Source organism: Saccostrea echinata, unplaced genomic scaffold, assembly GCF_033153115.1.
Source record: "Saccostrea echinata isolate AGI-Se365-2 ecotype Australia unplaced genomic scaffold, CSIRO_AGI_Sech_v1 ptg000030l, whole genome shotgun sequence".
Lineage (NCBI taxonomy): Eukaryota > Metazoa > Mollusca > Bivalvia > Ostreida > Ostreidae > Saccostrea > Saccostrea echinata.
In genome coordinates, this window is record NW_026889779.1 from 11,126,374 (window position 1) to 11,153,975 (window position 27,602).

General features: G+C 32.1%; 3 protein-coding genes across 5 annotated transcripts; all 3 read left to right on the forward strand.

Moving 5' to 3' along the window:
- Positions 1 to 356: 356 nt before the first annotated feature.
- LOC133197278 (integrin-linked protein kinase-like) lies at positions 357 to 11,318 on the forward strand. 2 transcript variants are annotated; one of them, XM_061333238.1, is made up of 13 exons: positions 357 to 653; positions 2,103 to 2,268; positions 2,767 to 2,862; positions 3,371 to 3,467; positions 3,685 to 3,765; positions 3,911 to 3,996; positions 4,365 to 4,474; positions 4,913 to 5,034; positions 5,260 to 5,381; positions 5,927 to 6,001; positions 8,250 to 8,349; positions 8,700 to 8,830; positions 9,976 to 11,318. In XM_061333238.1, exons 1-13 carry the CDS (start codon positions 565 to 567, stop codon positions 10,123 to 10,125), a joined length of 1,425 nt encoding a protein of 474 aa, XP_061189222.1. In that variant the 5' UTR covers positions 357 to 564; the 3' UTR covers positions 10,126 to 11,318. The 2 variants fall into 2 exon arrangements, with proteins under 2 accessions (XP_061189222.1, XP_061189223.1); XM_061333239.1 differs by lacking the exon at positions 5,927 to 6,001 and having other exon boundaries at positions 360 to 653.
- A 436-nt stretch (positions 11,319 to 11,754) lies between these two features.
- Positions 11,755 to 21,870, forward strand: LOC133197295 (peptidyl-prolyl cis-trans isomerase D-like). Its single transcript, XM_061333255.1, has 11 exons — positions 11,755 to 11,812; positions 12,165 to 12,305; positions 13,146 to 13,252; positions 15,448 to 15,636; positions 15,958 to 16,080; positions 16,455 to 16,570; positions 18,254 to 18,346; positions 18,632 to 18,689; positions 19,429 to 19,515; positions 19,750 to 19,792; positions 20,634 to 21,870. Exons 1-11 carry the CDS (start codon positions 11,755 to 11,757, stop codon positions 20,720 to 20,722), a joined length of 1,104 nt encoding a protein of 367 aa, XP_061189239.1. The 3' UTR covers positions 20,723 to 21,870.
- A 2,226-nt stretch (positions 21,871 to 24,096) lies between these two features.
- LOC133196331 (uncharacterized) lies at positions 24,097 to 27,404 on the forward strand. 2 transcript variants are annotated; one of them, XM_061332239.1, is made up of 4 exons: positions 24,097 to 24,454; positions 25,117 to 25,414; positions 25,656 to 25,830; positions 27,232 to 27,404. In XM_061332239.1, exons 1-3 carry the CDS (start codon positions 24,422 to 24,424, stop codon positions 25,799 to 25,801), a joined length of 477 nt encoding a protein of 158 aa, XP_061188223.1. In that variant the 5' UTR covers positions 24,097 to 24,421; the 3' UTR covers positions 25,802 to 25,830; positions 27,232 to 27,404. The 2 variants fall into 2 exon arrangements, with proteins under 2 accessions (XP_061188223.1, XP_061188224.1); XM_061332240.1 differs by lacking the exon at positions 25,656 to 25,830.
- The last annotated feature ends 198 nt before the right edge of the window (positions 27,405 to 27,602 follow it).

Here is a 27,602-nt window from a genome sequence, read left to right on the forward strand (position 1 = left end):
AATGGGTGTGTTCACATTTTAATTCTTTGAAGAATGTTTTTAAATGTACGTATTTTCTATAAAATTCAAGAACTTTGCAATTTCCAAAAAGCTTGTTTCAAGGAAATTTTCTTATAATGATGCAATCTATAAATATATTATAAGGTTTGAAATTGGTATTACTATTAGCTAGGTTGCAATATTCATAATGCATATACATCTCTCTCTCTCTCTCTCTCTCTCTCTCTCTCTCATAAGATCCTATTTTTATATTTCTTTATTCTTCCGGATTTATTTCCCGGTTCGGTTTTTCTTTTAATTTATCTGTAAAATTTCCTGTGTCTGGTACTTGTCTGTCACACAGAAACAGAAACTTGTCAAGTTCTCTCAAGTTGGGGACCGTTATCAAGGTGTATTTACACCACTCTCAGCTTCGAAAACAAAGCGTTCATTATATTTGAATTTTATGGAGAATGATCAATATTGAAACCGAATGGGTGAAGTTTGACCTACTTTTTGTTGATATGTGAATGAAAACGTATATCAGGAAAATATAATTCATTTGGACCGTTTAAAAACATCACCATGGATGATATTTTTTCTCAAGTTAGAGAAGGCAACGCTTTCCAAGTTAGAATATGGTTGGATAACACGGAAAATGATCTCAATCAGGGGTAATGTTCATTTCCGGTCTAAGCAAAAATGCAGATACTTTCAGTTCTACTTTTGTTGTAATAGAATTGTGTCAGTGTTCCACACAAATCTTAAGCAGAATGAATTAAAGGAATTAATAAATTAGGAAAGCCCTCGTTCTATTTCAATAGCTTGGTATCAAAGCTGAAGTTCTGGTACTCCCAAAAAAGGATTTCTTTTTCTCAACTTTGTAGTTGGGGGCACACCACAGGGAATTTATTTATTTTGTTAACTTAGATTGAATTATACAAATTTATTTGTAAAAGAATCGAAGATAATGAAAACAATGTGATATAGGTATTCTCCTTGATATAATAGTTAGTATGGTAAGTAGCAGTTGAAAATGCACATTTTAAATCTGCATCCAGCCACCCTGTTAAGACCTCTAGCTTGTGAATACTTAGAAGTTATTTATGTACTTAGAATGTACATCCAAACACCACAACCACTTGTTTTGTTTGGCAGTTCTACTTGGAGCTGCACTTCATCACCGGATGAAATGTTTCCAGGTATTCAAAGAATGCAAATTGCTGAACTATTTTGTATTTAATGAGTTAATTTACACCAGCTTGATGTACATGATGTACACAGGTTTATTTGACAAATAAATTATAAAATAGATGTTTTGTATTTTCAACATGTACATAACCGCAAAATTACAAAATTATTCATATACCTTTTTAGAACAATTCTTAGTCATTGTTTATAATATTTTTTAAATTTTTATTAAAATACATGTAATAACCAGGTGATAACATAGAACCAAGAACTTCAGTATGATCATCATTTTACCAATTTTAATGACTGAGTACTTTAACTTTTGTGCATCATTGTACATGTAATGATGTAGCACAGGACAGGAATTTAACCAAAAAAAAAAAAAAAAATTAAGATTTATGTACATTAGAAAAATTAGGAAAGTCATTTACTAAAGTATGGTTTCCAATCAAAATTGATGCAGTCTTCTACAATTTACAGAATTTAGAGGGCAAATAACCTGTAGGTTTTGCAGACTTGACAATTTTTTACTTATGAAGCTAATCAGCACAATCTTGTATAATATTTTTAACTTTAAACCAAGGAGATTTTTATATAAAGAGAATGTTAAAGCAAACTAATGTTTTTGATAAGAATGATGAAGTTTTGAGAGCAAAAAAATCACTTTTCAATGCCACTCTAACTAATCAAATATTACTTAGTTAAATAGCATATTATAAGTCAATGTTTAGTGTATGAAATCCTTAGCAATTCCAAAGAAATTCCAAATTGCTTATAGATAATTTACAATGTAGTTGCATTGTACTTTTTAAAAGGTTTTAATTTCATATTTCATAGTATTTTTACCTTAGTTTCTCTTTAAGAAATGAAAATTTTTCTGATGTCAGAATATTAATATTGATTAAATATTGTGATTATCAAATTCACTTCAGTGATGACCACAGATTTAGCTTATTACACTGGGCAAGCCGTGAAGGACGTACTAATATTGTGGATATGCTTATCCAGCGAGGGGCTCGTATCAATGCTACCAACATGGGGGATGACACAGCACTACATTTGGCAGCAAGTCATGGGCACAGAGAGATAGTTGTTATGGTATGTTCTGGGCAAAGAGGAATAAAATGAATTGTACATGAATGTTTATTTTGGGAAAAGTTGTAATAAGATGTTAAGAGAATAGAGATATGATTGGATTGTATACAATTATCTGTTAAGCATACAGAGATTATTGTAATAAATTATTGTTTAGGAAAAAGGAATATAATTTTGGGAGATATGATGTGGAAATAGTTGATCTTTCATGAGGTAATTGTAGTTGAATACCTGGATTCGGGCCCATAAAACTTTCACTTTTGATCTCAGTCTCACTTTTACCAAAGGAATTAATAGTCGAAAAGTGAGACTGAGATCAAAAGTAAGCTCATCTAAGTTTTATGACCCTGGGGCCTGGAGTTTTTCTCTTAAGAAGCACTGTCAATACTGTAAATGCAATATTTTATGTGGTAAACATACATACATGTATTTTTACCATTTGTATAGTGTTTCTTTTTTTTTTCTTTACCTTAATTATTATATGTACCGATATTTTTTCAGCTCATCCATAACAAGGCTAACATCAATGCTATAAATGAACATGGAAATACTCCACTGCATTATGCCTGCTTCTGGGGCCACGATTATGTAGCTGAGGTAGAAATTAACCTTCTCTATTATTTTAGTTCTTTTGCCTAAATTCTAGTAATCTTAACAAAATTATTAATTGTACATAAATTATTCAACCATGTTTTTTTGTACCATGTGCCATTTTCAACCATATGATAAAAGCACCCTTTTTTAATTCATTTCTTTAAAGAATTTTACACAAAAATCTTAAAAACAATTGGGAAAATATACTAGTAGTTAATTTTAGGAAAAAATGACCATTTCTTAGGGGAAACTGCCTCTATTCAGCTTTGATTTAAGGTTGTGAAAAACACTGCTTTAAAATAAAGTTTCTTTCATTTAGTATTTCCTGGTTAATATGCATTCATTGTACCAGAACCTTAGAGTTAAGTGTCCAGGCTTACCACATCTTCTAAAAGAATATATATTTTTAAACGTGGCAGTGTTTTTATTTCTTTAAGGCTGCATGTGAACATATGTTTTTGTGCAAAAAATTCACCAGCACAACGTAAGCTGAATATTTGACTCTATTTAGGAATTAGTTAACAATGGAGCCCTAGTTGGGATGGCTAATAAATTTGATGAAACCCCTTTGGATAAAGCCAAAAAGAGACTGGCAAATATCCTCAAAGGTAACAGTGTTTGGCTGCATAAATACTTATAGTACAAGTTTAACTGATTTCTTTTGACTTTTGTAATTGAAAAAAAAAACAATACTGTGAAAGAAGTACATGTAGATGTTGCTTCAAGTGTATGATATTGATTAAGGTATATTTGTTTATAAAATTTAAGTGCTTGATAATAAATGTGTGTTCAGCAATTGTTTGAAATGTTTATTGATTTCAATAGATAGGGCTGTTCAACTTGGACAAGATTTGCAGAAAATCCCATTCAAAGACAGGAGCTGGTTAGGATACAAAACAAGGAGCAGTAAGTTTATCAACAAATATCTCATAGGCCTTTATTGTTTGTATATATTTTTGATGATCAAATTTGTATAGTTTTAATTTTTAAATAATGATACATTTACTGATGTAAAAAAATGACTTAAAAAATGATTTTCATTTGTTTAAAGGAGATGCTCTTTTATCAAGGCACACAGGAATAGATATTGAACAATTAAGTCTGACTACGCATATGGCCAACACTCACTCAGGAGAGGTAACTGTGTTATTCTGTCTCTGTCTTTCTCAGTACTTATCTGGGCTGTCACTTTCAAAATTATTGTTTACACAAATAAGACTTATTACCAAATAGAATACCTGGTAGAATAGATTTTCTTTTTTGGACATTGTCATAAGATTCAGAAGTGAATGTTTATGACAAAAACAGCTTAATTAGAGTGTGGTTTACAAGTTGTATTTTGTATTTTAAAGTTAGTTTTACATTTCTGTTATACTCAGATTACCTTACCTGTAGAGCACAACATTTTTAGGGAGTCATGCTCACTGATGTTAAAAAAGGCAATGAAAGAAATATCCTGAATTTTGTTACAACAAATTTATTTATTTCTTTTGTACATCTAACAGGTTTGGAGAGGACAGTGGCAGAAAAATGATATTGTGGCCAAAATTTTGTCCCTTAGAGAATGCACCGTAAGAAACTCGAGAGATTTTCAGGAGGAATTTCCTAGACTCAGGTGAGTAGAGTCCAACCTCATTAATTTGAATGCTTGTGTTCCTGAGCAAGTTGTCTGTATTAATGAAACATCCAGATTACTAAAACATACTTGACAGATTACTGAAACAGAAATGATATACATAATATACATAAATATAAATTGTCCCCAATAAATTTTGTCCTGAAGGTGAAGCATCCAGATTAACAAGCAGTAGTTTTATATTGAACAATATCTGATTGCTTATACACATTTTAAAGTCTTTTTTTCTTTTTGAAAAATTTTTTTAAAAATCAATCTACTTAATAGGTAATCTTACAGTTTGATTGAAACTGTACCCTTTCTCCTTCTCAGTTATTCTGATGAAAAGATGGAAAGGGGGAGGGGGTAAATAGACTGAGATTGTAACATATTTTCATTTGATATTGAATGTATAATTTTATCTTTTACATATTTCAGAATTTTCAACCATCCAAACATATTACCAGTATTGGCATGCTGTAACCAGCCCCCGAACCTTGTGGTCATAAGTCAATTTATGCCTTATGGATCTCTCTTTAATGTGTTACATGGAGAAACTGGTACATCATATTTTTAATATGCTATTCTCATGAAGAGATTTACAAATTACAATAAATAAAAGTTTTAAAGAAGGAAAATAAATTTCATTTATTAAAATTTGGAACCATTAAAATTTGGCACACAAAGAGATATTTGTTGATGCTCTGTGAAACTGCATGGGAAGATGCATTTTTATTGAAAATAAACTGTATAATCTTTAGGTATGCATTGTGCATTTTTTCTAGGTATAGTAGTGGATCAGAACCAGGCTTTGAGATTTGCCATTGACATTGCCCGTGGGATGGAGTTTCTACACACCATAGAACCAGCCATCCCAAACCTGATACTCACCAGCAAACATGTCATGGTAGGTGACTTATGTTCCAAAGACCATTTTATTTAGTTCTGAAACAATGGTTGGGGTAATTTTTTCTTTTTTTGCAATTAGTGAGGTTAGTAACAATCTTAAATATGTAAATGCTCATATTGTGACACACTGTCTATTGTTGGATGGTGTGTATAATGATTATAGATGCACAGACTTATTTCCTTATTTTACACTAGTACTTAATATTGCGAAATGCCTCGTAGAAGTCAAATAGCAAGAACAAGAATTCATGAGTGGATTGTTGATTTAGACTTTTTACATGTGTTTTATCAATGTAGAAATAAAAACAAGTATTTTTATTTTGGGAGTAGTGTTTTTTGTGAAATTTATGTGATAATAAATTACTCGCGTATATTTAGGAATCTACAGTATTAAGAGATTTTGTCGATATATTTTATGTCATCAAGTTTGTGTTCTAGGTTGTGTATATTGTTAACCTAGCATAGGTAATACTAGTGTTTGGAGACATAGAGTATTGAGATTTAATATTCCCACCAATTCATCACAGCAGTTTGGTTTTCTAGATTGATGAGGACTTGGCTAAGATAAATATCGATGACCCTAAGTATTATACACCAGATGCCACCATTAATGGAGGGGTAATGGAATGTGCCCATTGTGTGTAGTTCCTACTAACTTATCATTCAACCAATCATCATTATTCTTATTTAATGCTCATGTAGGTTTAGCAAAATATGATCCAATCATCATCAGTTTGAAAAACATGTCAACCAATCATCATTTATATACTTTAGCTATTTAGAGGATTGCTATACATTTATTAGGCATAGGGAATATAATCCAAGTCCTTGTGTGATCATTTGCTATGTTTAATTAAGAAATAAGAATCGTTTACAGTACTGATATGGATTTTCAGATGTACACTATATATAATTGAACAATTGAAAGTTTTTAATGGCTTTGACTATGGAACAGTGGTTTGGTATGAGAAATTGGGGATGGATATGCAGCGACATGCATTTTCATTGCGCAGAAAACATGCGATTTATATGGCATAGCTTTAATTGATACTTTAAAACTTGATATTAACAGAAGTCCAATATTTTTTTTTTTTTACCACTTTTATCACAAAATGTGCCTTGTGTCTAGTTGTTTTGGCTCTCCTAGGCCGGAAATTGAGAGTTTACTGGTTAGTTGTAAGTTCTTCAACCAGATAACTACAGCACTTAACTATGATGTAGTGTGAATTACTGTAACCAATACTATGCACAAAAATCAATTTAGATATAATAAATGAAAAGGGAGTTTGTTTTTAATCTTACACTTCAACAAATTCTCTCAACAAATGGTTTACAATGACACTGTACTTGTTCAGTTTATTTTTTTCCACCTCTCCACTCAGTTGTGCTGTGTTTCCCATTAACAAGACTGTAGCTTCCTTCCAATGAAGGAATTTTCTGTTCTACAATAAATTTTCCAGATGGTATTATTGAAAGACACTTTTAATAACCATTTTGCAGTAATACATGTATTCAGAAATAAATTCTGCCTTCTTTTTGGTAATTTTTTGCACCGTTTACATTTACAGATTGACAGTAATTTTGCCCAGGTTTATTGTACTTTCCTCTATGATTAATTATAGAAGTGTTTCACGAACTGAACTTACAATATGAAATATACTCTTTTCCTAAACTTTAGAATATAGATAATGTATACCTGTAGCATATAATGAAACATAGCCTTATAATCTACATGTATATATACTGTTAGTGTAAATTTCAGTGTATGTATATGTTGAGTAAGTTTTAATTATTGTATCATGTACTTTATGCAGTTAAAAAATACAGTGAAAAATATTTAAAGCAAATGCGCTTATTCTGAATTCTTCTTTTATTATGAAGCCATACATTGTAATCAGTCAGTACAGTTTAATGAAATTTTAACTGTACACATGTATAACAAAGTTGCATTACAAAGCAGACTTGGTTGTCATTGGCGGTGGAATTTGGTGGCGCGCTATAATGATGTATATATATTTTTTTAAACAGAACATTAATTATTGTTGTAAGAAAGAAAATAATGTAAACTATTCTGATTTATATTTAAAGGAAAAATAAACTCCATTTAAAATATGGCATGTGCAATACATACTTTTTCATTTATCACATACTTGCAAGTAGCTCTTTAATTTCAAGCAGTAATGAATTATTCTGCTCATTGGAATGTGAAATCAGAACTAGTGGAGGTTGATATAATATAAAGATTCTCATGTTGATTATCAAAATAATAATTAATGACATGTGACATACTTCCCATACAGTTCATAAACTCAATTAATTTTATGAGTTACAATGTATGTCCAAAAAAAGTATGTGATAAAGACCATATGAGTGTTTTATATTTCACTTCAGTCTTTCTGATCTACATAAGTCTTTCATTGATGAGGGACTTTGGGGGAGGGGGTTGGGAGAGGGGTTATCATGAGGAATGTATAAAAACACTTGTGTTATACTGGTAGATGTCTATGGCCTCTGCAGCTGGTTGATTCATGTTTTTGGTTTTACTCTTCTGAAAAGCATGTCTTGATTTTTTTGTTTATTTTGTATTAAGCTGATGGCATTACTGCAATAAAGTTAGTAGTATACAAATGTATATTATGTGCATGTTGGACTTGATATAAACAACTGAACTGTAAAATTTATATGGAAAAAAAAATCAGATTTTAATGATCAAATGGTGTCATTAAGTTTTTAGGATCATTTTTTGTTTAATTTTTTTTTTTTTTTTGCCTTCTTGTTGACTTTTAAAATATGGATTATGATTTGTGACAGTCTGGTCAGATTTAAATTGTCTAATTTCTGTGCATGTTGATTATAAACACCACAGATAGACGAGGATCTAACAGCCAGGATCAACATGGGGGACTATAGATTCTCCTTCCACGAGCGAGGCAAACTCTACTCCCCTGCCTGGATGTCCCCAGAAGGTAAGAGGATTAAAAGTTGTGGTGGATTTCAGACTCATAAAAGACTTTGCAGTCCTTAAGCTACAATTTTAGATTTTCTTAAATGTTATTAAATTAAACCCTTTTGTTAAAAAAAATCGACATTAAGGAAACAAAATCTGCTTTATCATACAAGTGGATGTAGTTTATTTATTTTATTTTATTTATTTTTTTTTTTTGCCATGGAATTGTAGAAATTAAAACTTAAAATAGTTCTTCTTTGCTTTCAAAATTAATTGAGTGAAGATCTCAAGCCTTGTGAAAATATTTTCAAAATATGAACTGGTACATGTACATAAAGATACATTAAATCTGTCTTTTTTTTATGTTAGCTTTACAGAGGCGACCAGAGGACATCAATGTAAAGGCTGCAGACATGTGGAGTTTTGCTGTGCTACTGTGGGAACTTGAGACTAGAGTGGTACCACATGCTGAACTGTCACCCATGGAAGCTGGAATGAGAGTATGATTTTCTACAATGTTCTCTTGAAAAAATTTTATCTCACCTGAACCAAAGGTTCAAGTGAGCCTTTCTGATCAAAGAGTGTCTGACTTCAGTCTGTCTTCCTGTCTGTTGTCTGTGTGTCTATAAACTTTCTATATTTTCAATTTATATAGAACCACTGGGCCAGTTTCAACCAAATTTGTGACTTTCTTAGGTGAAGGGGATTCAAGTTTGTTCAGATGAAGAGAAATTCCTTCGTTTAACAAGAGAAAATTATGAAATTGTGAAAATATGGTCTGGTATTTTAAATAAAAATTTCAAGAACCACTAAGCTAGAAAAGATGAACTCATTTGAATGCTTCCTCATATGGTGTTACCGTGTAGATTCAAGTTTCTTTAAATCATAGTCCCTGGAGCCAGCATGGAGCTGCAGTAGGGGAAATCAAAGTTTTATTTGAGAAAACAGGGACAAAGTAGTATAAAATTGTGTTTATAGTGAGCAGTTAACCCTCTGACAAAATTGTGAAATTCATGGCCCCTTATGTTAAGGATTTATGCCCAAGGGTTGGACTTTCTTGGGTCATTATTTTGAAAATACATTAACCTTTGAAAATCTATTTTTAATCTTGAACATGTTACTGACCACTTAGAACCAGGGTTCAGGCCCAAGGGTGGGGCTTACTGTATATACTCACCAAAGTAAAGTCTGAATTTTGGGAGTTAGTTAGTTTTTATTTGGTAAGCATTAAAAAATTGCCAGTCACATTTTTTTTGGGGTGGGGGTGGGGGTCTCACACGGTGCCCGTGAAATTGTTAAACAGTTAGATAATGCTTATTCAATTATTGATTGCTCCAGCTATCAAAATGTTTTTAAACAGTTTATAGTGTAAGTGAATTGTTTTAATGATTATCAAAGTGTCAGAACATGACACAGTTAGGGTTTGTTCCTTTCCAATTAAAAATTTTGTTTTATTGCATTGTGGAATGGGGCAAAAATGGCACACTTTCACAGTTTTATATTACCAATGACTTATTCGTTGTACATAATTTAGCAGATTGGTTTACTCTAAGTGTAAAAAGCAAGCAGAACTATCTGTGTATTATTGTGTTAATAAAAACTAATATAGATTAAACAATTGTACATATGATTTTTTTTTTCATAGATTGCTATGGAGGGATTGAGGTTGACACTACCACCTGGAATGTCCTCTCACATGTCCCGACTTGTTAAGATCTGCAGCAATGAAGAGCCAGGAAAACGACCCAAGTTTGATATGATTATTCCCATTCTGGAAAAATTAAAGCAGAAGTAGAGGAGACAATTCAAACAAGGCACAGTTGAATGGTGTTAAAGAACATTGAGCCATATATAACATGTTATCAATCTATCCTTCTTCTAACTTCACAGAGTGCCAAGTTAAATTGTACATGTACATTTAAATATGGTATACTACGTATGTGTATACATAAATAACACATTAACTTACATTTAGAGAGTGATGATAAGTTAAAATTGACAAACTGTATTTTTGTTTTTTTTTGTTTTTGCAAATCTCAGATTTGATGTACCGGTTCATATATGCTATACAAGGAAAAGTGCCTTCAGCTTTTTTTCCATGGAAGCTTTTAACCACCTTCCAAAATTAATTTATAAATATGATAACTGACTGCATGATTATTAATTTATTGAGTTATTATGGGTTAAACAATATTGATAACTTTCTGCAGTAAGTGCACTTTACAGTTTTTCAAACTGATTATGAACTATTTGTATAAAGCATCAAGAACTTTGTGATTTAACTTGAAGTTTCCTTCTTCTTTTTTTTTAATGCAGTGCTCTAAATGAAATATAGGACTGTGTATGACATTGAATCTGGTTTACTTTAGCCACATGCTGTGGTATTCATGTTTATTTCAGTTTGTACTAGACTTTACTTAATAAGGAGCATACAATGTAAATTTTTAGATGTTAGATTCTTGTATTGGTGCTACATATACATGTACGTGTGTCTACAGTTTTTGTACATAAGCTACCTTTATTACTGCCAATTATTTATATCTGGTTTTATATGTATGTCATAGCTTTATATTTTATGGTGTCATAATGCATGACTTTTTTGTATGATGCTGAGCAATGCTTGTGTTTTGAATCTTGTATATGTAAGCAATTTATTAGACTAGTGTTTCTGAGTTGAAGATTTTACGGCATATTAAAGATTGTTTTTTTTTTAAATCAAAGTAGAAAACAAAAACAAAAGATAAAGTGCAGATAACTTGAGTGTGAAGTTCATGACAAAAAGTTAATTAGTTGATGTTAAATAATACTCAGACTTATATTGGAGGTGTCTTCAAACAATGAGAAGTGTTTTAAAGGCACAAGTCTATATAGAAGTTATATTTTTATCTTGGAAACTTTGTGGAACCTTTCATCAACGGACATCTGATTGAGAAATTACAAAAACTGCATTTTATGCATGAACTGATGTGAATAAAATTTCAAACAAAACATATAAATGTTTAGAAAGATTGTCTTCTCAGCAGCTTTTATAAATGTTACAAATGTTAGTGTAAATATTTGTGTGCAAAAATACATTTCTATTATAAAGATAGCTGCATGAACCTTAAGATTTTGTGATTTATTAAATGATTAGATTACATTACCTAAGAAAATCAATAAATTTATTGATAAAAATGTGGTTCATAGTCCTCCAGAAGTTTTATTTAATATGTATGACCATTAAAAGTAAACAAAACACTAATTATTCTCTTTCTTGTAATTTCCAAGGACGGTATTTGTTTGAAATGGGGACAATATATAATTAAGTCAAGTATTTTAAAAACAGTGGTGTACTATGTTGTCTGCAAGCTTATATCAAGAATATTGTGTCATCAAGATTCCACCTTGGTACGACTTGTCTAGCACCGGTTAGGCCATTGAAAACATGGAGAATCCAGAGAACCCACGAGTTTTCTTTGATGTTCAAATAGGAGGCGAAAATGGCAAGACATTCTTCCATTTATTGTTTCTTTCATATCAGGTGTAAATGAAAAAAGAGGAATTTAAATAAAGACCTGACTTTGTAATGGAAAACCCATTCTTTTAGAAAGACCGCGGTATTGTGCGGTGTCTCGAATTTTCTCTAAATTTTTAATGCAATTAGCAATGCAACATGGTTGTAAATGTTAAACTATTTTTTTAATCGAATTTAATGAATTTCTAATTTGTGACCCCCAGTCTAACGTCGAATACGATATATAATGTAATCAATGATACATTATTTAAAATCTTCAATCAGGGACCTATATACTAAGTATATAGGTCCCTGCTTCAATGAACTGTATTATTTTGTAGTGGGCAGAATTGTCTTTGAATTATTCAAAGATAAACTTCCTAAAACCTGTGAGAACTTCCGAGCACTGTGTACAGGAGAAAAGGGCACTGGAGAAACAACAGGATGTCCACTCCATTTTAAGAATTGTCCTTTTCATAGAAGTATGTAGGGCAATATTATTGCAAAGCATCAGTACCATGCATTTATTTCAGCCTTTGAACCAATACAGCAATAAATATTACATTACTTGAAACAGTGATATAAACTTTAGGGAGAGGAGAGAAGTGTTATTGTCAGTATAGGCACACATGTGTAATGTCGGACTGACATGAATGTGTACTGAAGTCCATTGCACATAAAAACATTTCTGTGGTCATGAAAAAATATCACAAAATATGTGAAAAAGTATTGCATTTCCTTGCATAATTCTTACAAAGAGAATAATACTTCCTCATTAGTAATTAATTTATTGTGGACATCCTTTATTTATTAGGATTGTCTGGAGGGTAAGTAGACAAGTACAATCCTAAGTTCCAGTTTTGCTTAAAAACTAACAAATCAAAGTAGACAAGTATTTATTCTTAATAAAGTAGGTTTGTCTTTGGAAGAAAAATGGAATGCATATAGAAAAATAATCTAGGGAGTTGTAAATCAGCTTGGCATATTTTGCCAGGTCTCCCATGGGTACTAAAGATCAACATGTTTTTGTAGTTGGTTAGTCGTAAGCAAATCAGAATATTGTATACAGGGAAATTTTTGCCATCATTTTCTTGTCCAACAGAAGAATTCAAAGAAGACAGCATCATCTCTTCAACACAACTGTGTCTGGGTAGATTAAAATTGGGAAAAATTGTTTGCAAGTGTGAAAGGGTGAAAATAATATGGGACAAAAATAACTCTCTATACATTTGCATTGTAAACTTATGAAAACTTTTTTTTTAAATGCCATTGCCACAAGTAAACTGCAACTTAAGTGTAAGAAAATGATCTTTATATTTCAGTAATAAAGGATTTTATGGTCCAAGGAGGGGACTTTTCCAATAAAAATGGAACTGGGGGAGAAAGTATTTATGGAGCTAAATTTGAAGATGAGGGATTCCCGTACAAAGTAAGAGGCTTATTGTGAATGCAATAACATTAGGCCAAACAAAAAAATATGTGTGGTTCCGGTTACACTTCCAAAAAAATTAGGGTAGGTAGGTAGGGAATTTTTTTTTTTTTTTTTTTTTTTTTTTTTAAACAAAATGATTTTCTTAATTTTTTCTAAATAATACCTATCACTGCTTTGCAAATGGCATTTAGATGAGGTGTAATGATATACTAGTCAATATTGGTAGGGGACACCTACATGCTAGCTTGCTTTGGATTTAACACTATTAAACACTTGCACATTGTTTTGCAAGGAGGCCATCATTGCTGAAACTAAAACTTAAACTGGAGCCATTAATGGAAATCGGGGAAAATTCTGGAAAAAATATGAAAATTGCCTAAAAAAAAGTTTAGGGTTGGGGGTATAAAATAGGGAAGGTCGGGTAACTGGAACCACACATATTTTTTTATTTGGCCTTAGTGATAGATTTATAAAGTGTGATGATTTTTGGATTTTTATGTCCCTGCTGTGAATATTGCAGGGGCATATAGTGTTTACCATCTATCTTCCATCCCTCCTTACATGTACTACTGTACTCTGTCTGTCAGTCACACTTTGCATTTACTCCTTTTAAAAGAAACTGTTAAAGATGCCTTAACCAGAATTTGTACACTTATACATATTAGAGAGAGAGCTATTCAACTGTGTCATAATTTTCTGACCTTCACCTACCCGTTTCCTTGACCTCACTGCCAGGGTATTCCCTATTTTGTGTTTAGGTAAAGTAACTATTCTAGATTTTTTTTTAATCAAAACTCATATTCATGAGTTTTTTCCAACAAAGTCAATATTTTTTTACCTTGGCCTTTCCTGTAACCTTGACATCACTACATGTATTTGCTATTTCGCATTTAGCTCAGTTTTGAAGATATTTTAAAACTTAAACACTAGCTGATACATACAGGTGGGAACTATTCAAACTTTATAATTTTCTAACCTTCCCTATGACATAGACCCTTCTATTCCTCATTTTGCATTTATATCAATTTCAAAGAGACTGTTCAAGTTTTAAAATTTTCATCAAACTTCATACAAAGATACCAATTATTAAGAGATATTTTAAATATTTCATAATTTTCTGACCATGACATTATGTAAAATCATGACCCCCCTATCCTCACTTTAAATTTATGATCTCTTAATTTCAAAGAGACTGAGATATTTTCATCAAACTTTATACAAAGATACAAATTATAATAAGAATATATTTCTAATATTTTTGAACAACTGCATAGTTTTTGAATAAACAATAGTCAATTGCATTTAGCAGCATAGATCTAAAAGAATAGTCAATAACTTCATAGAAGATAAAATATAACTTTTCAATGTATTGTTTATATTAAAAAGAAGAATAACATATGGGCACCAATGCTATACCAGGGATATTATACAAGAGAGGATGTTGAAATATTTGTGGCGCTCATGAAATATATTTGGGGCACTCTCAAATTGAATTTAGGGCACTGGTACAAGTACTTGGGCACCCGTGAGAGACTATGGGGCATTCTTGTGGGGGCATTCTGGTTTGGGGGCAAAAGGAAAGTAACCCATTATTTTCTTACTTTGATATTTTCATCGTCAGACCTTTACCTCACTCTTCCTTCATTATGCAGTTACCTAAATTTTAAAAAGGTGTTCAAGATATCTTTTTTTTTTTAAATCAAACTGGTTATATTGATACAAATTGGTGAGAGCGATTAAATGCAATTAAATGTGTCATATTTGTTTTTTTTACCTTGACCTGCTGCATAACCTTGAATTTAAATTTTTTCCCCATTTTGCTCTTAGTTCATCTTACATAATTTCATAAAGGATTACTTTATAAAACTCCACACAGCGATAAATCTCTGTAAGAGAATTTTAACCATACATCCTTAGGAGATCATATAAAAACGTTGTAAATATGAACTTGAAACAGTGAGACTTCATTTAGCTGTTAGATGATAGATTGGAACTACATATCATGCTATGAAGGACAACAACTGTACTGAGGTTATCAGTTCTGTATGGAGAAAAAAAATCATCATATTTGACTATTTTCTCTGACCAATGAAGGAAAGTACTTTTTTTTTCATGTTGCAATAAAAATGTATTTGGGGTGGGCCCTCATGTCTTTTGGACAAATTTCTAGTTTTTATAATTTTATATTTCAGCATGACAAGGCAGGTCTTCTCAGTATGGCCAATGCAGGTCCTAATACAAATGGATCACAGTTCTTTATTTTGTGTAAGCCAGCTCATCATCTAGATGGTAAACATGTAGTTTTTGGAAAAGTTATTAAAGGAATGGGTGTTGTTCGTGAACTGGAGAATGTGGAAAAAGAAGGAGAGAATCCAAAATTGGTATGTAAAAAAAAAAGAATTGGTAGGATGTATAGAATTTTTTTTTTAAATTTACATACAAAATTTTGTGGAAAGTTTTCTTTTGCTTTGTGCTTTTGAAATGACAATGTCAAGACCATAAAAAGGGAGGTGTTGTTGTTTTGTTTTGTTTTTTCAAAGTGCACAGTTTTCTTTAGAGGTAAACCATTGTTTTCAGTTATAAAAGTCCGAAATTAAGTAAAATGGATAATTTTATTGGATATATGATAGTTTGTGGGGAAAAATACACATACTTGTACATACAACTTTAAAAGTACCATAAATTTGACATATTTCCTACAGGAGTGTATAATCAGTGATTGTGGAGAGTTAGCCCCCGGTCAGGATGATGGTGTGTCCACAGGTGATGAGACAGGTGATGCGATTCCAGACTGGCCAGAGGACTGTGATGTAGATTTCAGTAATGTATGTATGATTATTATAAATTTGTGGGTCACCCTTATGAACGAATTTACATCCCCATGAACAATTATTTTATTAATGTATTGATTTACTGAAATTAGCTACCAATGAAATTATATCCCTACGAACCAGTAAAATTTTGCTTGCCCGGTAACATTGATCCCCATGATTTAAAATAATTCCACAGTACACTCCTGTGGTTGGAGACACTGTAGGTTATTAAAGCATCGAGCAAAGTATCATCTTTGAAAATAAACACTGGGTTAAAAATTGACACCAAGTCACATATATTTATTTCCAATGGAAAGACACTACATCTACACATTTTATATACCTGTAATGTGTATTAAATAATCTGTGATCATATATTATTACAGTCTGAAAACAAAGACAAAGTGTTAGAGATGGTAAAATCCATAAAAGACTCTGGTAATGCGTTGTTTAAGGAACAGAAATATCAACTAGCAAAGAGAAAATATAAAAAGGCTCTCAGGTAAATAAAGATTAATAGACTGACTCTATACATACTCTCTAGAGACAGAAAAGTGTATTCCTTGAACTGGTAACGGGTATATGTTTGTATACCATGCATCTAGTTCATAAAACTTTTGGCTCTAAGAGACCAGAAGAGATAATGCATTGGTAAAGTGTCCATCATTGATTTGTACATGTACCTGCCATTTCATCTGTAAAATAATATTCAAAATCCAGCTTAATTCTCTTAGTCTGATCAACAAAACTTGGTACAATGTTAGACCACGTCAGGTACCTAATTCAGTGTATTGGTTTTGGGTTTTGATGAGGTATGTTGCTTATTCTGAAATAGAAAAATCTGTGATTTTTAGCTCTACTGGTCAGAGACCAGTAATTGCTGTAAACAGTGTTTCAAAATGCTACTTCTCCTACAGTTTTGGTCCAAGTTCAGTAAGACTTAGTATACAAGTAGACTATACTAAGATAATAATTCTCTATCTTTTTTTGGATTTCAATAAATGGCATTGCCAAAGTTACTAAAAATAGAAATTTCTGTGAAATTCTTTCAAAACATTACCCCTCTTATGGTTTTGGTTGGATCAGTAGAGCTATAGTCTCATCAGAGAGTTCTGGTTTTCAATGCTACTGTCATAAAATTATATTTTTATTTCATTAGAACTGGGGAACAAATTGACTATATACTTGTACATGTAGATATATGCAACTTTTTATATTTATTACACATGTATATTGATTTTGATGAGTGATATAGGTATGACTTGAAATGTAATAATCTGCAAAGTTCTTTCAAACTGCTACTTCTTTTTCAGTTATAATCTTATTTCAGAAAAAAAACTTTGTTCATAAGTAGACTCATACACCAATATACATGTACACTATTATTTGTGTTGATTTTTTTTATTAAATTGAATGTGATTCCATGGTAACTAAAATAAAAAAAAAAGAATTGGTAAAATTTTAAACAAGGCTACTAGATTTTGAGTTCATTTTTCTAAAATGAGATACAGTTCACAAAATATCATAACTGACAACTCTTAATATAGTCTACTTGTATACTAAGTCTTACTGAACTTGGACCAAAACTGTAGGAGAAGTAGCATTTTGAAACATTGTTTACAGCAATTAATGGTGTCTGACCAGTAGAGCTAAAAATCACAGATTTTTCTATTTCAGTATAAGCAACATACCTCATCTCATCAAAACCCCAAACCAATGCACTGAATTAGGTACCTGAAGTGGTCTAACATTGTACCAAGTTTTATTGATCAGACTAAGAGAATTAAGCTGGATTTTGAATATTATTTTACAGATGAAATGGCAGGTACATGTACAAATCAGTGATGGACACTTTACCAATGCATTATCTCTTCTGGTCTCTTAGAGCCAAAAGTTCTATAAACTAGATGCATGGTATGCATGGTAGAATGGTGTAAAAGCTTGATATAATGAAGCACTCAAATCCATGTGCAGCTTTTCTTTCATACAAGTCTAACCAATGGAGAGACAGTTCCTTCAGAAACTTATGGTTGAACATTTCAGTTTTCAGTTATTGTTTAATGTTTATACTCCAGGAATGTAGAAACACGTTAATATAATATAACAATCAAAAAATGTTTATACATGTAGGTAATCAGCTTTTTATTTTCAATTTTGAACTTATTCACCCCCCTTTTTTTTTCAGATATTTAAATGAAGTCGACAACAACATGGATTTAAGTGATGAAGAAAATAAAGACATTGAAACATCATATCTAATTCCAGTTTCTCTTAATTTGTAAGTACATGTACTACTGTTGTTCTATATTTGACACTTGCAAATGCAAAAGTAGTCCCCGGACGTCACAGTGCACATGCAGGCTGATATGGCTCTGTATAAACCCAGCTTCTCTCTATATGATTTATTGAGAAATACATGATATATCAAAATACATGTACTGTATATATTAATATTTTCATACTGTGCAGTTTGTTTTAGTTTTATTATAAGAATGGTAATTATCATGCTAAAACATACATGTATTTAATTTTTACTGATCTTACTGCCTTTTTTCTTTGCTAGAGCTGCATGTCACCTTAAACTAGAAGAATATGATCAAGCCATTGAACAATGTAATGAAGTAAGAAGACTTTTTCTTAAAAACATTTGAATGTGTTTAATTTCTCAAACACTTGAGGATTCATGAAAGTCATGTCTTTATAATTGCATGTATATAACCACGAGTTTTGCAGTCATATCCAATTATAACATTTAATAACATTTTATAACATATAACATTTAATGGATAATCTCCCTCTGCAATTTGATATACATAAGAGTTTGCACAGTGTATTTAGATGTCAGTTTCATTCAAAAAAAACATTCTTTACTAACAGCATTACAACCAGAGTAAAAACTTAGCATGATTTGTATTTTATTCCATGTTCAGTGTAACATATCAATTTAGGTTGGATCAGAGGGAATTGGCATTTTAAATGGGTGTTAATCTTTCTTTAATATGTCATAAAGTAGATATGCAAGAATATTTTTGAAACATAAACCAGTGGGGGCTATGTGTGCTTCCATATCTCAAAAAGGTTTGGATTTTTTCCAAAGAAGTTGACAAGAAAAAACAAGTTTGCTTGATAAAAGTTATCTAATTTATGCAAACCTCAGTCTATGAATACAATTTCAGTTTTTTTCTTTCAGTTAGAGCTACATTATAAGCATTTGTTTGGAGATATTTCTCAGTAATTTCTTACTGGCCAGATGAGCATTTAGCCCGTGGGCCTTTTGCTTCCTAATTTTTTAAAAATATTTATAGTATATGATGTGAGCTTACTTAATAATCATTTATACTGTTTTTTCCTACTTTTCAGGTACTAGCAGCAAATGATAAAAATGTCAAAGCGCTGTTCAGGAAAGGCCAAGCAGAGAGTGCCCGCAAGAACTTTGATGTGGCCGTGGTATGTATAAATTTTGTCAGTGTTTTCAGCAGATGTCTTAATTTCTCAAAAAGAAAACAAATCTGACAGTCAACAAGCTACCCAAGATTCAAGGTTTTCACCAATAAATGCAATATGTATTTGGAAATTTAAATTCTGAATTCCAAATTTCTTTATCTGCATGTACTTTATTTATTCTTTAAAAATTAAGCTATGAAAAATTTAAGTTTAAATATTATTTACATTTCTTTCTAGGCTTGTTTAAGTGAAGCTGCTAAACTGGAACCATCTGATAAAGGTAATGCATTTTCCTAATTTAAAAAAAAAGAAATAAACTTGGTGCTTTTGCTAACATACAATGTTGTTATACACATGTAAATATTTGAGTATCGCGGGTATTGTCATGATATGATAGGTATCATGTTACTACGACAAAATAATACTGTGTGTCATGATACAATTAAATATACAATGTAAAGCAGAAAATTGTTTCTTTTGTTCTGTATAATGACATAATAAAGGTATATCAGTATAACATCATGTGTATAATAGCAATTTATTGTATATTTTGGAAAAGAACACTTTGATTACTTGATCACTGTAATACTACTTACTCATTTCATGAAGTACCAGTTCCCTTTTTACAGTTTTTTCCCCTAATAAATTCGGTACATGTGTATTTCAGAACTTGTATGTCACTTGTGGTCATTAAAGGTCAATTAAGAAATGAATTTAAATTATGAGAATTCATGAGGACATGAACTACGACGCTTCACGCCAGCATATTTCATGATGTGTGTTAGCGCTTCATGATAAATATGCAGTCGTGAAGCATTGTACCGGTAGTTCATGTACCTCATGAATTCTCAAAGATTAAATGATGTTATCATCCGTGCACCATAAGGCGATACCACACATAACATAAAATCTCATATTTTGTTTATTTTAGTATATATCAATTTGAAATTTGCTATGTATATTGATTAAAAATGTACTAAAGAGTAGTGAAAATTTTAGAACACAGTGTTGTTTATTTTTCACTGTAGAAAACTTGTCCACAATTTTACCGGACAACCATCATATGTACAAAATGTACCATACAAAGCCACCACACGATTTTTTTTCCATTTGAATTTTAGGTATTCAGAGAGAGTTGGCAAGGGTTCAGAAGGTTATAGAGGAATATAAAGCTAAAGAGAAAAAAATGTATGCCAAAATGTTTGCATGAATTCTCACACATCAAACTTTGTTGCAAACTATTTCCTTTTACTTGAATGTATGTGTATAAATATAATCAACTAATTAATCATACCATTTTGAATGGAACATGTTTTAGAATTAGTTTTATGAATGATGAACTGTTAATATAGGATGGCAAAATAAGAAGGAAAAGCTACAGTAAATTCAGATGTTTCATTTTTAGCTCACCTGAACCAAATGCTGAAGTGAGATTCTCTGATTCAAGAATGTCTGATATCCATCTGTAAATATTTCATATTTTCATTAACTTTTCCAGAACCTCTTTGTCAATATTTATAAAACTTTCTATAAAGCATTGTTGGATGAATAAGATACAGATTTGTTCAAATGAAGAGCCATATCCCTATTTCATAGGGAGATAATCAAGAAATAGTGAAAATGAGGGTCTTCTAGAATCTTCTTTTCAAGAACAGCTAGACCAGAAAAGAAAGCTCCCACATACAATCAGACCTTTAAATTTTTTATTGGATTTGAGATAATGAGGTTAATATACATACAAAAAGTAGTGAGGCTTTCATATCCATGGTATTAGAGGTGTTGATGTTCAAGATACTTTAACTGTACAGTAGATAAATCATAGCTCATGGGGGCTAGGATGGAGCCAAAATAGGGAATCGAAGTATGGATGAAAATCTCAAGAACCGCAAATTAGCCATAATGATATGCTAGCATCCTAATGTTGTGTAGATTACAGTTTATTCAAATCATGATCCCTAGGTATGCCACAATTGGGGAACAATACAGAAATAGATATCAACATTTGCAAGAACAAAAAACTTGTAATGCTCACATTTGAAGCCTCAAATGTACTTTGATATTAAGTTGCTGCTCGTACATTATAGACTTTCCTTTGGTGACCACTGTAAGGATTTTCAATAGATTGTTTGTGAAAGGAAACCTTTTAAGAAAATTATATTTGGTCAATACTATTACATGTACTACTTATATTGTATGTCAGTAATACAAGTATTTTTACTTAAGTTTGCCTTTAATTGAGCATTGTGTAAAGGATTTGTGAGGGTTTGTCATTTCATGCTTAAGATTTGCTACATTTTTTTTTTCATTATGATCAATTCTTTTTACAAGGATTTATACTGAAGAACATAACATTTTATTTCAGTGTTCATATATCAAATACATGTACTGTAGATGAATAAAGACTTTAAATACAAAAACATTCTTTTCTCAATTGATTGCATATTCGAAGGCAAATCTTTTTATCAAGTAATCTGTGAGTCACTCAGGTGACCTATTGCCATCTGTTTTTGTCTGTCCTAGTTTGACATTCGTCATCTCTTGTGGTTAAAATTTGATAATTTTTCAGCTTCTTCTCAGGAATAGCTGAACCAATTTGGCATATGGTATCTTTTGGTGAGGAGGAACAAAAAATATGAATTTCATGGTCCCTGTCCTACTGGGGTTGTGCTCAAAACCATGAAAGTTAAGGCAATCTTTAAAAATCTTCTTTACTCCTGGACATCAAGCAGTCAAACTGTTGGCATGACTGTGATAAGCATTAAGACCTCTACTAAAATTGTTAAATTCATAGCCCCATGGTCAAGGGTTTTGGTGTTAGGGTGGGGCTCTATAGATTATATAGTGAAAATGAAGAAATCTTCTCTCTCCCTTTATATTTAGCAGAAAAACTGCATGCAAAGATATGATGAGCAAGGGTGCCTCTTCGAAATATGTGAAATTCATGGCCCTACTTAAAGATAGGGTCCAGGTAATAGGCTGAAACTCTATTGGTGTTGAAGTGAAAGTGCATTTATTATTTGAAAATCTACGCTGCTCCTGGGTATTAAGAACACAAACTTATAACTTTAGGCAATTCTTCAAGTTATACAAACATGGTTATGATGAGCAAGAGTGCCTCTTCCAAAATTGTGAAATTCATGGCCCCTGGGTCAGGGGTTCTGGAGTTAGGTGGGGCTCCATCAATCATATAGTGAAAATGCATTGATTCTTTGAAAATAAAGTACGAACTAAGGAAATGATGATCTCCACTGAAATAAGAAATCTAAACTAACAATGGTCCCAGAAATGTCTTTTAATGGTGAATTCTCAAATTCCTTTTATCTCCCCTTCTTATCAGTAATCCCGAGTCCACTCGTGGCTGTGGTACCCTTGATGTTGTGAGGATGACTCTCCCTCAAGATTTTGCCTTATTTTATAAAGCTTCAAGCTAGAAAATGTTCATTTGAAGAAAATGAATCTGCATTTGGAATATATCCAAGTTCATTCATGCACCAGTTCATTCAAACTGATCTTGGGTTAGGCATGTAGCATCGTTTTTTTTAATGGACAATCAGGATAATAATTTGAAAATTTACCTTAAGTCTTTGTCTAGCAATACATGACTAAACTTCGACAAAAATGGGGGGGGGGGGGGACCAGCCTTTCAACAAACATTTTCATTCTAAATCAATAGTTAAAGATTATGTTCTAAAAAACATTGGAGTGGGGCATCCCCCCTTTCTACGTGCCTGTGGGTGAAATCTTTAAGTTCGAATGAAGTTTACTGATCTTTGATCATCTTTTTTTCTCATTTTATTTTATTATGTCCATGGATCTTTTTCAGAGTTGTTTTATTCTCAGATGACTATTAAGACCCTATGGCCTCTTGTTGTCTTTAGAATAAAATAATAATTTATGTTGAAAAACTCTGGAAAAGACCTGATCCCCCCCCCCCCCCCTGTGCCTTTGGGGGAAATCTGTAAGTTAGACTGAAAGTTGACTTGTCTGAAATATAAACTAGTTGCAACTCTTTATGAAAAAAAATTTCTGATGTTATATAATTTTCACTGGATTTGCATGTGGGACTGGTAGATCAGGTGAGCTATCTTCGAAGTAAATGATCAATGACGATCATATGGAGTTTGTACACTGGATACCCATGACAATCGTATGATTTCATCGGATTTTTTAAGATTTTTCTTGCAAACGTGTTAGTTAGCATTCAATTCTAACTTGTATCACAGGTGCTTGTGGACCCCAATATATACACCCTGGTCCAAGGATTTCATAAATTATTCCTCTGATAAGAGCGATAACTCTCACTCGGATAAGTGACTAATTTCCTTATAAAATTGTCAAGTTAAAAGGCCATTCTGACAAAATTTTTCTCCGTAAGGTATGATGAAATTGTGTGCACTTTATTTAAATATTAAATTTCTTTTGGAAAATAACTAGCTTCAAACTAAAAAGAATTATGAGTACACAGGGAGGGTGAACCTTAAAAATTTCTTGAAGATTTTGTATGTTTATTTTGTTGCAACGAATTAAAAAAATCCCTGTACAGTATATGTCCTGAATCAGCCACCGTAGAAAACAACCAAAGCATTTCTAGACGTAAAAGAAAAAAATCAATTGTGCAGAGGTTTACGTGTATGCATGATGTTGAATTTTAAATGGATTTGTAAAAAATGATCGTAACAAATCTTCCTATCGAGGGGCTTTTACGTGGATCCAAGGTGACTTATTTATGGGTTCATTTCTTGTCAACTCTGAGACGCAAAAAAATAAAACAATCCTCGTCAACTCGATCATGTCTTTCGCTTTGCAATAGAAAATAATACAAATCAGGACTGGTCGCTGTGTGACACAAACTATAGATTCACAAATCCTAGTGTACATTTTTGGATCTTGATTTCTTGTATAAAAATAGATGCAGGAACAGACGAAAAGTACGGAGGAGAAGGTGAGTTTTTATTCTAGTACAATATCCTTATTGTACAGATGTAACATTTAAAGTAAATACTGCACGTCAGATTGATGAATACCGGGTTAAGACATTATATTTATAGTCTGTCATTTCTAACTCGCCTGGAAGTATTATGGAGAATTCCCACATGAAGCAAAATGAAAATAATAAATATGAAAGATTTATCATTTCCAAACCAATTTTCCTCAGATAGGATACGTGCAGCTTCAAAGAAAGAACGAGGGCGCATTTGATTAGCATTCGGCTGGAATCTGTGTGCACTGAAAAATTTCTTTGATCTATCACATGAAATTTTAACATTCTTTGATGTATTGGGTTCTTGTGAATTCGAAATAGGAAAGGGGAATATTTTCCCCATATTGTGTTTTGATTTGCTAAAGAATAACTTGAAAATTGACATAAAATTGTCTTAATTAGAAGAGTATTTTAATAGAATACCAGTCATGCATTCAGCAAATTTTATCTCAGTGTAGTTTGAATGTCAGTTTTGAATAAAACATCAAGATTTTACGTAAACACTAAAAAAAATTGTAACCTCTAAACCCATTTTCTTGGCCCTGAGATCTTGCTTGTCTGCATGATAAAATTAGAACCACAGTAAAAATTGCTTTTATTTTATGTTAGCATTTTAAATACAGTGTTGTAGGAATAGATTCCCCTGCAAGGAAAGTGAAGTCTGGTCGAAACTGAATGATAACATGAGCGTACTGCAGCAGTTACTGTATCTCCCCACCCTGTTAGATAATCTCCGGAGGAGGGGCTTGATCGACCAGCAGACAATCGAAAGCCTTTCACTTTTAAATCGGGATGACGCAGTCATGAGACTTTTAAATATACTGGTGACCGGGAGACCCTCCCGAGCCCTCGACATGTGTGACGCTCTACAGGAAGCAAACCTCGACATAGCAGAAAAAGTGGGACTGGGCCCTCTCCCAGGTATGCTGGCACAATTAATTATGTGCGTACATTTTCTTTTGAGTTATGAAATAAAAAAAGAACGAACGTGTTGAAATGGATAAACTTTAAAAAGCTAGATATATTTTAATAAATTTTAGATAGTTTTAACAAAACATATGCTTGCTCATTTTTTTTTTAAATTAATAAGTTCAGTTTAACCGTAAGCTTTTTATGCAGTCAGTTTTGTCATAACATTGAAAACTTAACAGTTATATTAAAGCTGCAGAAGATTGTACAGATGCTCCGGCTCATAGTCCTATTGTTAAATCCTATCATGCTGTGTTAACAATATCTATAGAGCCTCACATACACATTGAGCCTAATCAACTTTGTCATTCACGGAATAGACATTTAGTTTTCATGTAACTTTTACGTTACATTGGATATACTGTCAGGTTAGTATCACCGTTTCTTGATTCGTAGAGGAGATTTTTCTTTTTCAGTTTCTGTACGCTTACCCCTTTGATCTGTTTTTTTATGAGGCAAATACTGTGATATTATAATGATTTTTAGATCACCAGAGTCACTCAAGTGACCTGTTGCTATCTGTTTTCGTCCATCGTGTTAAATTAATATTCGTACATATTCAGCTTCTCTGAAACCGCTGAACCAATTCCAGCCAATTTTGGCATTGGGCGTCTATGGGTGAAGGAGAACATAATTTTTGAATTTCGTGATCCCCCCTGGGACGTGAAGGGTGGGACTAAAATTATAAAAATTGATGCATTGTTGAAAAAATCTTCTTCTTTAATCTTTACTTCTGGACATAAATCAGTTAACTGGTTGTAATAATGAGTCCTTTACCAAAATTGTGAATTTCATGGCACCTGGATCAGGGGTTCTGGAGTTAGGGTGGGACCCTACTGATCATGTATTGAAAATGTATAAATACTTTAAAAATCTTTTCTGTCCCTGTATATTTAGCAAACAAAGTATAAGTGGATGGTTGTATTGAGCAAAGCTTCTTCTTTCGAAATTGTGAAATTCATGGCCCCAGGATCAGGAGTTCTGGTGTTTGGGGTGGGGTGGGGGTGTATTGACAATATGGTGAAAACGCATTATTTCCTTGGAAATCTTCTTCTCTGGTCCTTGATATTCAGCAGATAAACTAAGCGCATGGTTATGATGAGCGAGGATGCCTCGTCTAAAATTGTGAAAATCATGGCCCCATGCAGGGTCAGGGTTTCTGTTGTTAGGGTGGGGCTCTATTGATTTTATCGTGAAAATGCATAAATTCTTTGAAAATCTTCTTCTCTGCTCCTGGGTATTAAGCAATCAAAGGAAGTGCATTTTCATCATGTAGCCTTGAAATATGCGTCTTTATGTAGTTAGAGAGAGCCATCAAAAGTTGCAAAAGCTTGAAGAAAACTAACGTTATTATCTGAAAACCATTTTACGTATTTCTCGCCTTGCATTTGACCTACTGAGCTCAAAATCAAGAGAGTTCTTCTTTAAATCTCAAGGGAGTTAGATATAAAAGTTCTCTTATCTTAGTAAATTGGGGAAACAGACTGGAAAATTACGGACAGTATTTGAAAGTATAAATTTTTCACAGAAATACACAAAAAAATAGGAGGGTATTCTCGTGTACAATACTCTTCAAGCAATTTCAGGAATAAAAACCCCGTCTTTCATTAAACTAACAAACAAATAATCAATCCAAAAAAAAAAATGTCTCCCTTTAGATATAAGATAACCATAAGATGAGCATGTCTACACTTTTCTAACATGAAGTGCTTAAAATCAATTCTATTAAATGGTTGTTTTTACTGTATACCACATTTTTTTAATTCCAGGATGAAGAGTCCATTATACTTGCGGTGATCCTAAGATAAATATGTGATACAGGAATTCTTTGTTTTGTTTGTCCCTTATAGGAACACTCAGAATAATTGCAACTCCACATAATATTTCTTTCAGTTTGTATATTATATTATTTGTTGATAGTAAACATGTATTGTTACCTCAAGCTTGTATTTTTACTTGAGTTACTTTTGTGTCGTTTTGCAATTTGTGTCTATAATCTTGAAGTAAAAATTTATTATATACATGTAGTACTTTAATAAGAGTACGCCCAGTCCTTTGATTATTTTCTTATTGCTCAAATTGTGGATTATCGTTCAGAAAGTTGTTCATTTTTCCTTTCTTCCTTTTTTTAAAATCATTT

Coding starts and splice junctions, on each gene's coding strand:
- LOC133197278 (XM_061333238.1), top strand. CDS start 565: ATGGATGATATTTTTTCTCAAGTTAGAGAAGGCAACGCTTTCCAAGTT. Junction 2,863..3,370: donor GCCACGATTATGTAGCTGAG/GTAGAAATTAAC, acceptor GACTCTATTTAG/GAATTAGTTAACAATGGAGC. Junction 3,766..3,910: donor AGGATACAAAACAAGGAGCA/GTAAGTTTATCA, acceptor ATTTGTTTAAAG/GAGATGCTCTTTTATCAAGG.
- LOC133197295 (XM_061333255.1), top strand. CDS start 11,755: ATGGAGAATCCAGAGAACCCACGAGTTTTCTTTGATGTTCAAATAGGA. Junction 16,571..18,253: donor AAATATAAAAAGGCTCTCAG/GTAAATAAAGAT, acceptor TTTTTTTTTCAG/ATATTTAAATGAAGTCGACA. Junction 19,516..19,749: donor AGAACTTTGATGTGGCCGTG/GTATGTATAAAT, acceptor ATTTCTTTCTAG/GCTTGTTTAAGTGAAGCTGC.
- LOC133196331 (XM_061332239.1), top strand. CDS start 24,422: ATGCAGGAACAGACGAAAAGTACGGAGGAGAAG. Junction 24,455..25,116: donor CGAAAAGTACGGAGGAGAAG/GTGAGTTTTTAT, acceptor TTTTAAATACAG/TGTTGTAGGAATAGATTCCC. Junction 25,415..25,655: donor GGGACTGGGCCCTCTCCCAG/GTATGCTGGCAC, acceptor GTTATATTAAAG/CTGCAGAAGATTGTACAGAT.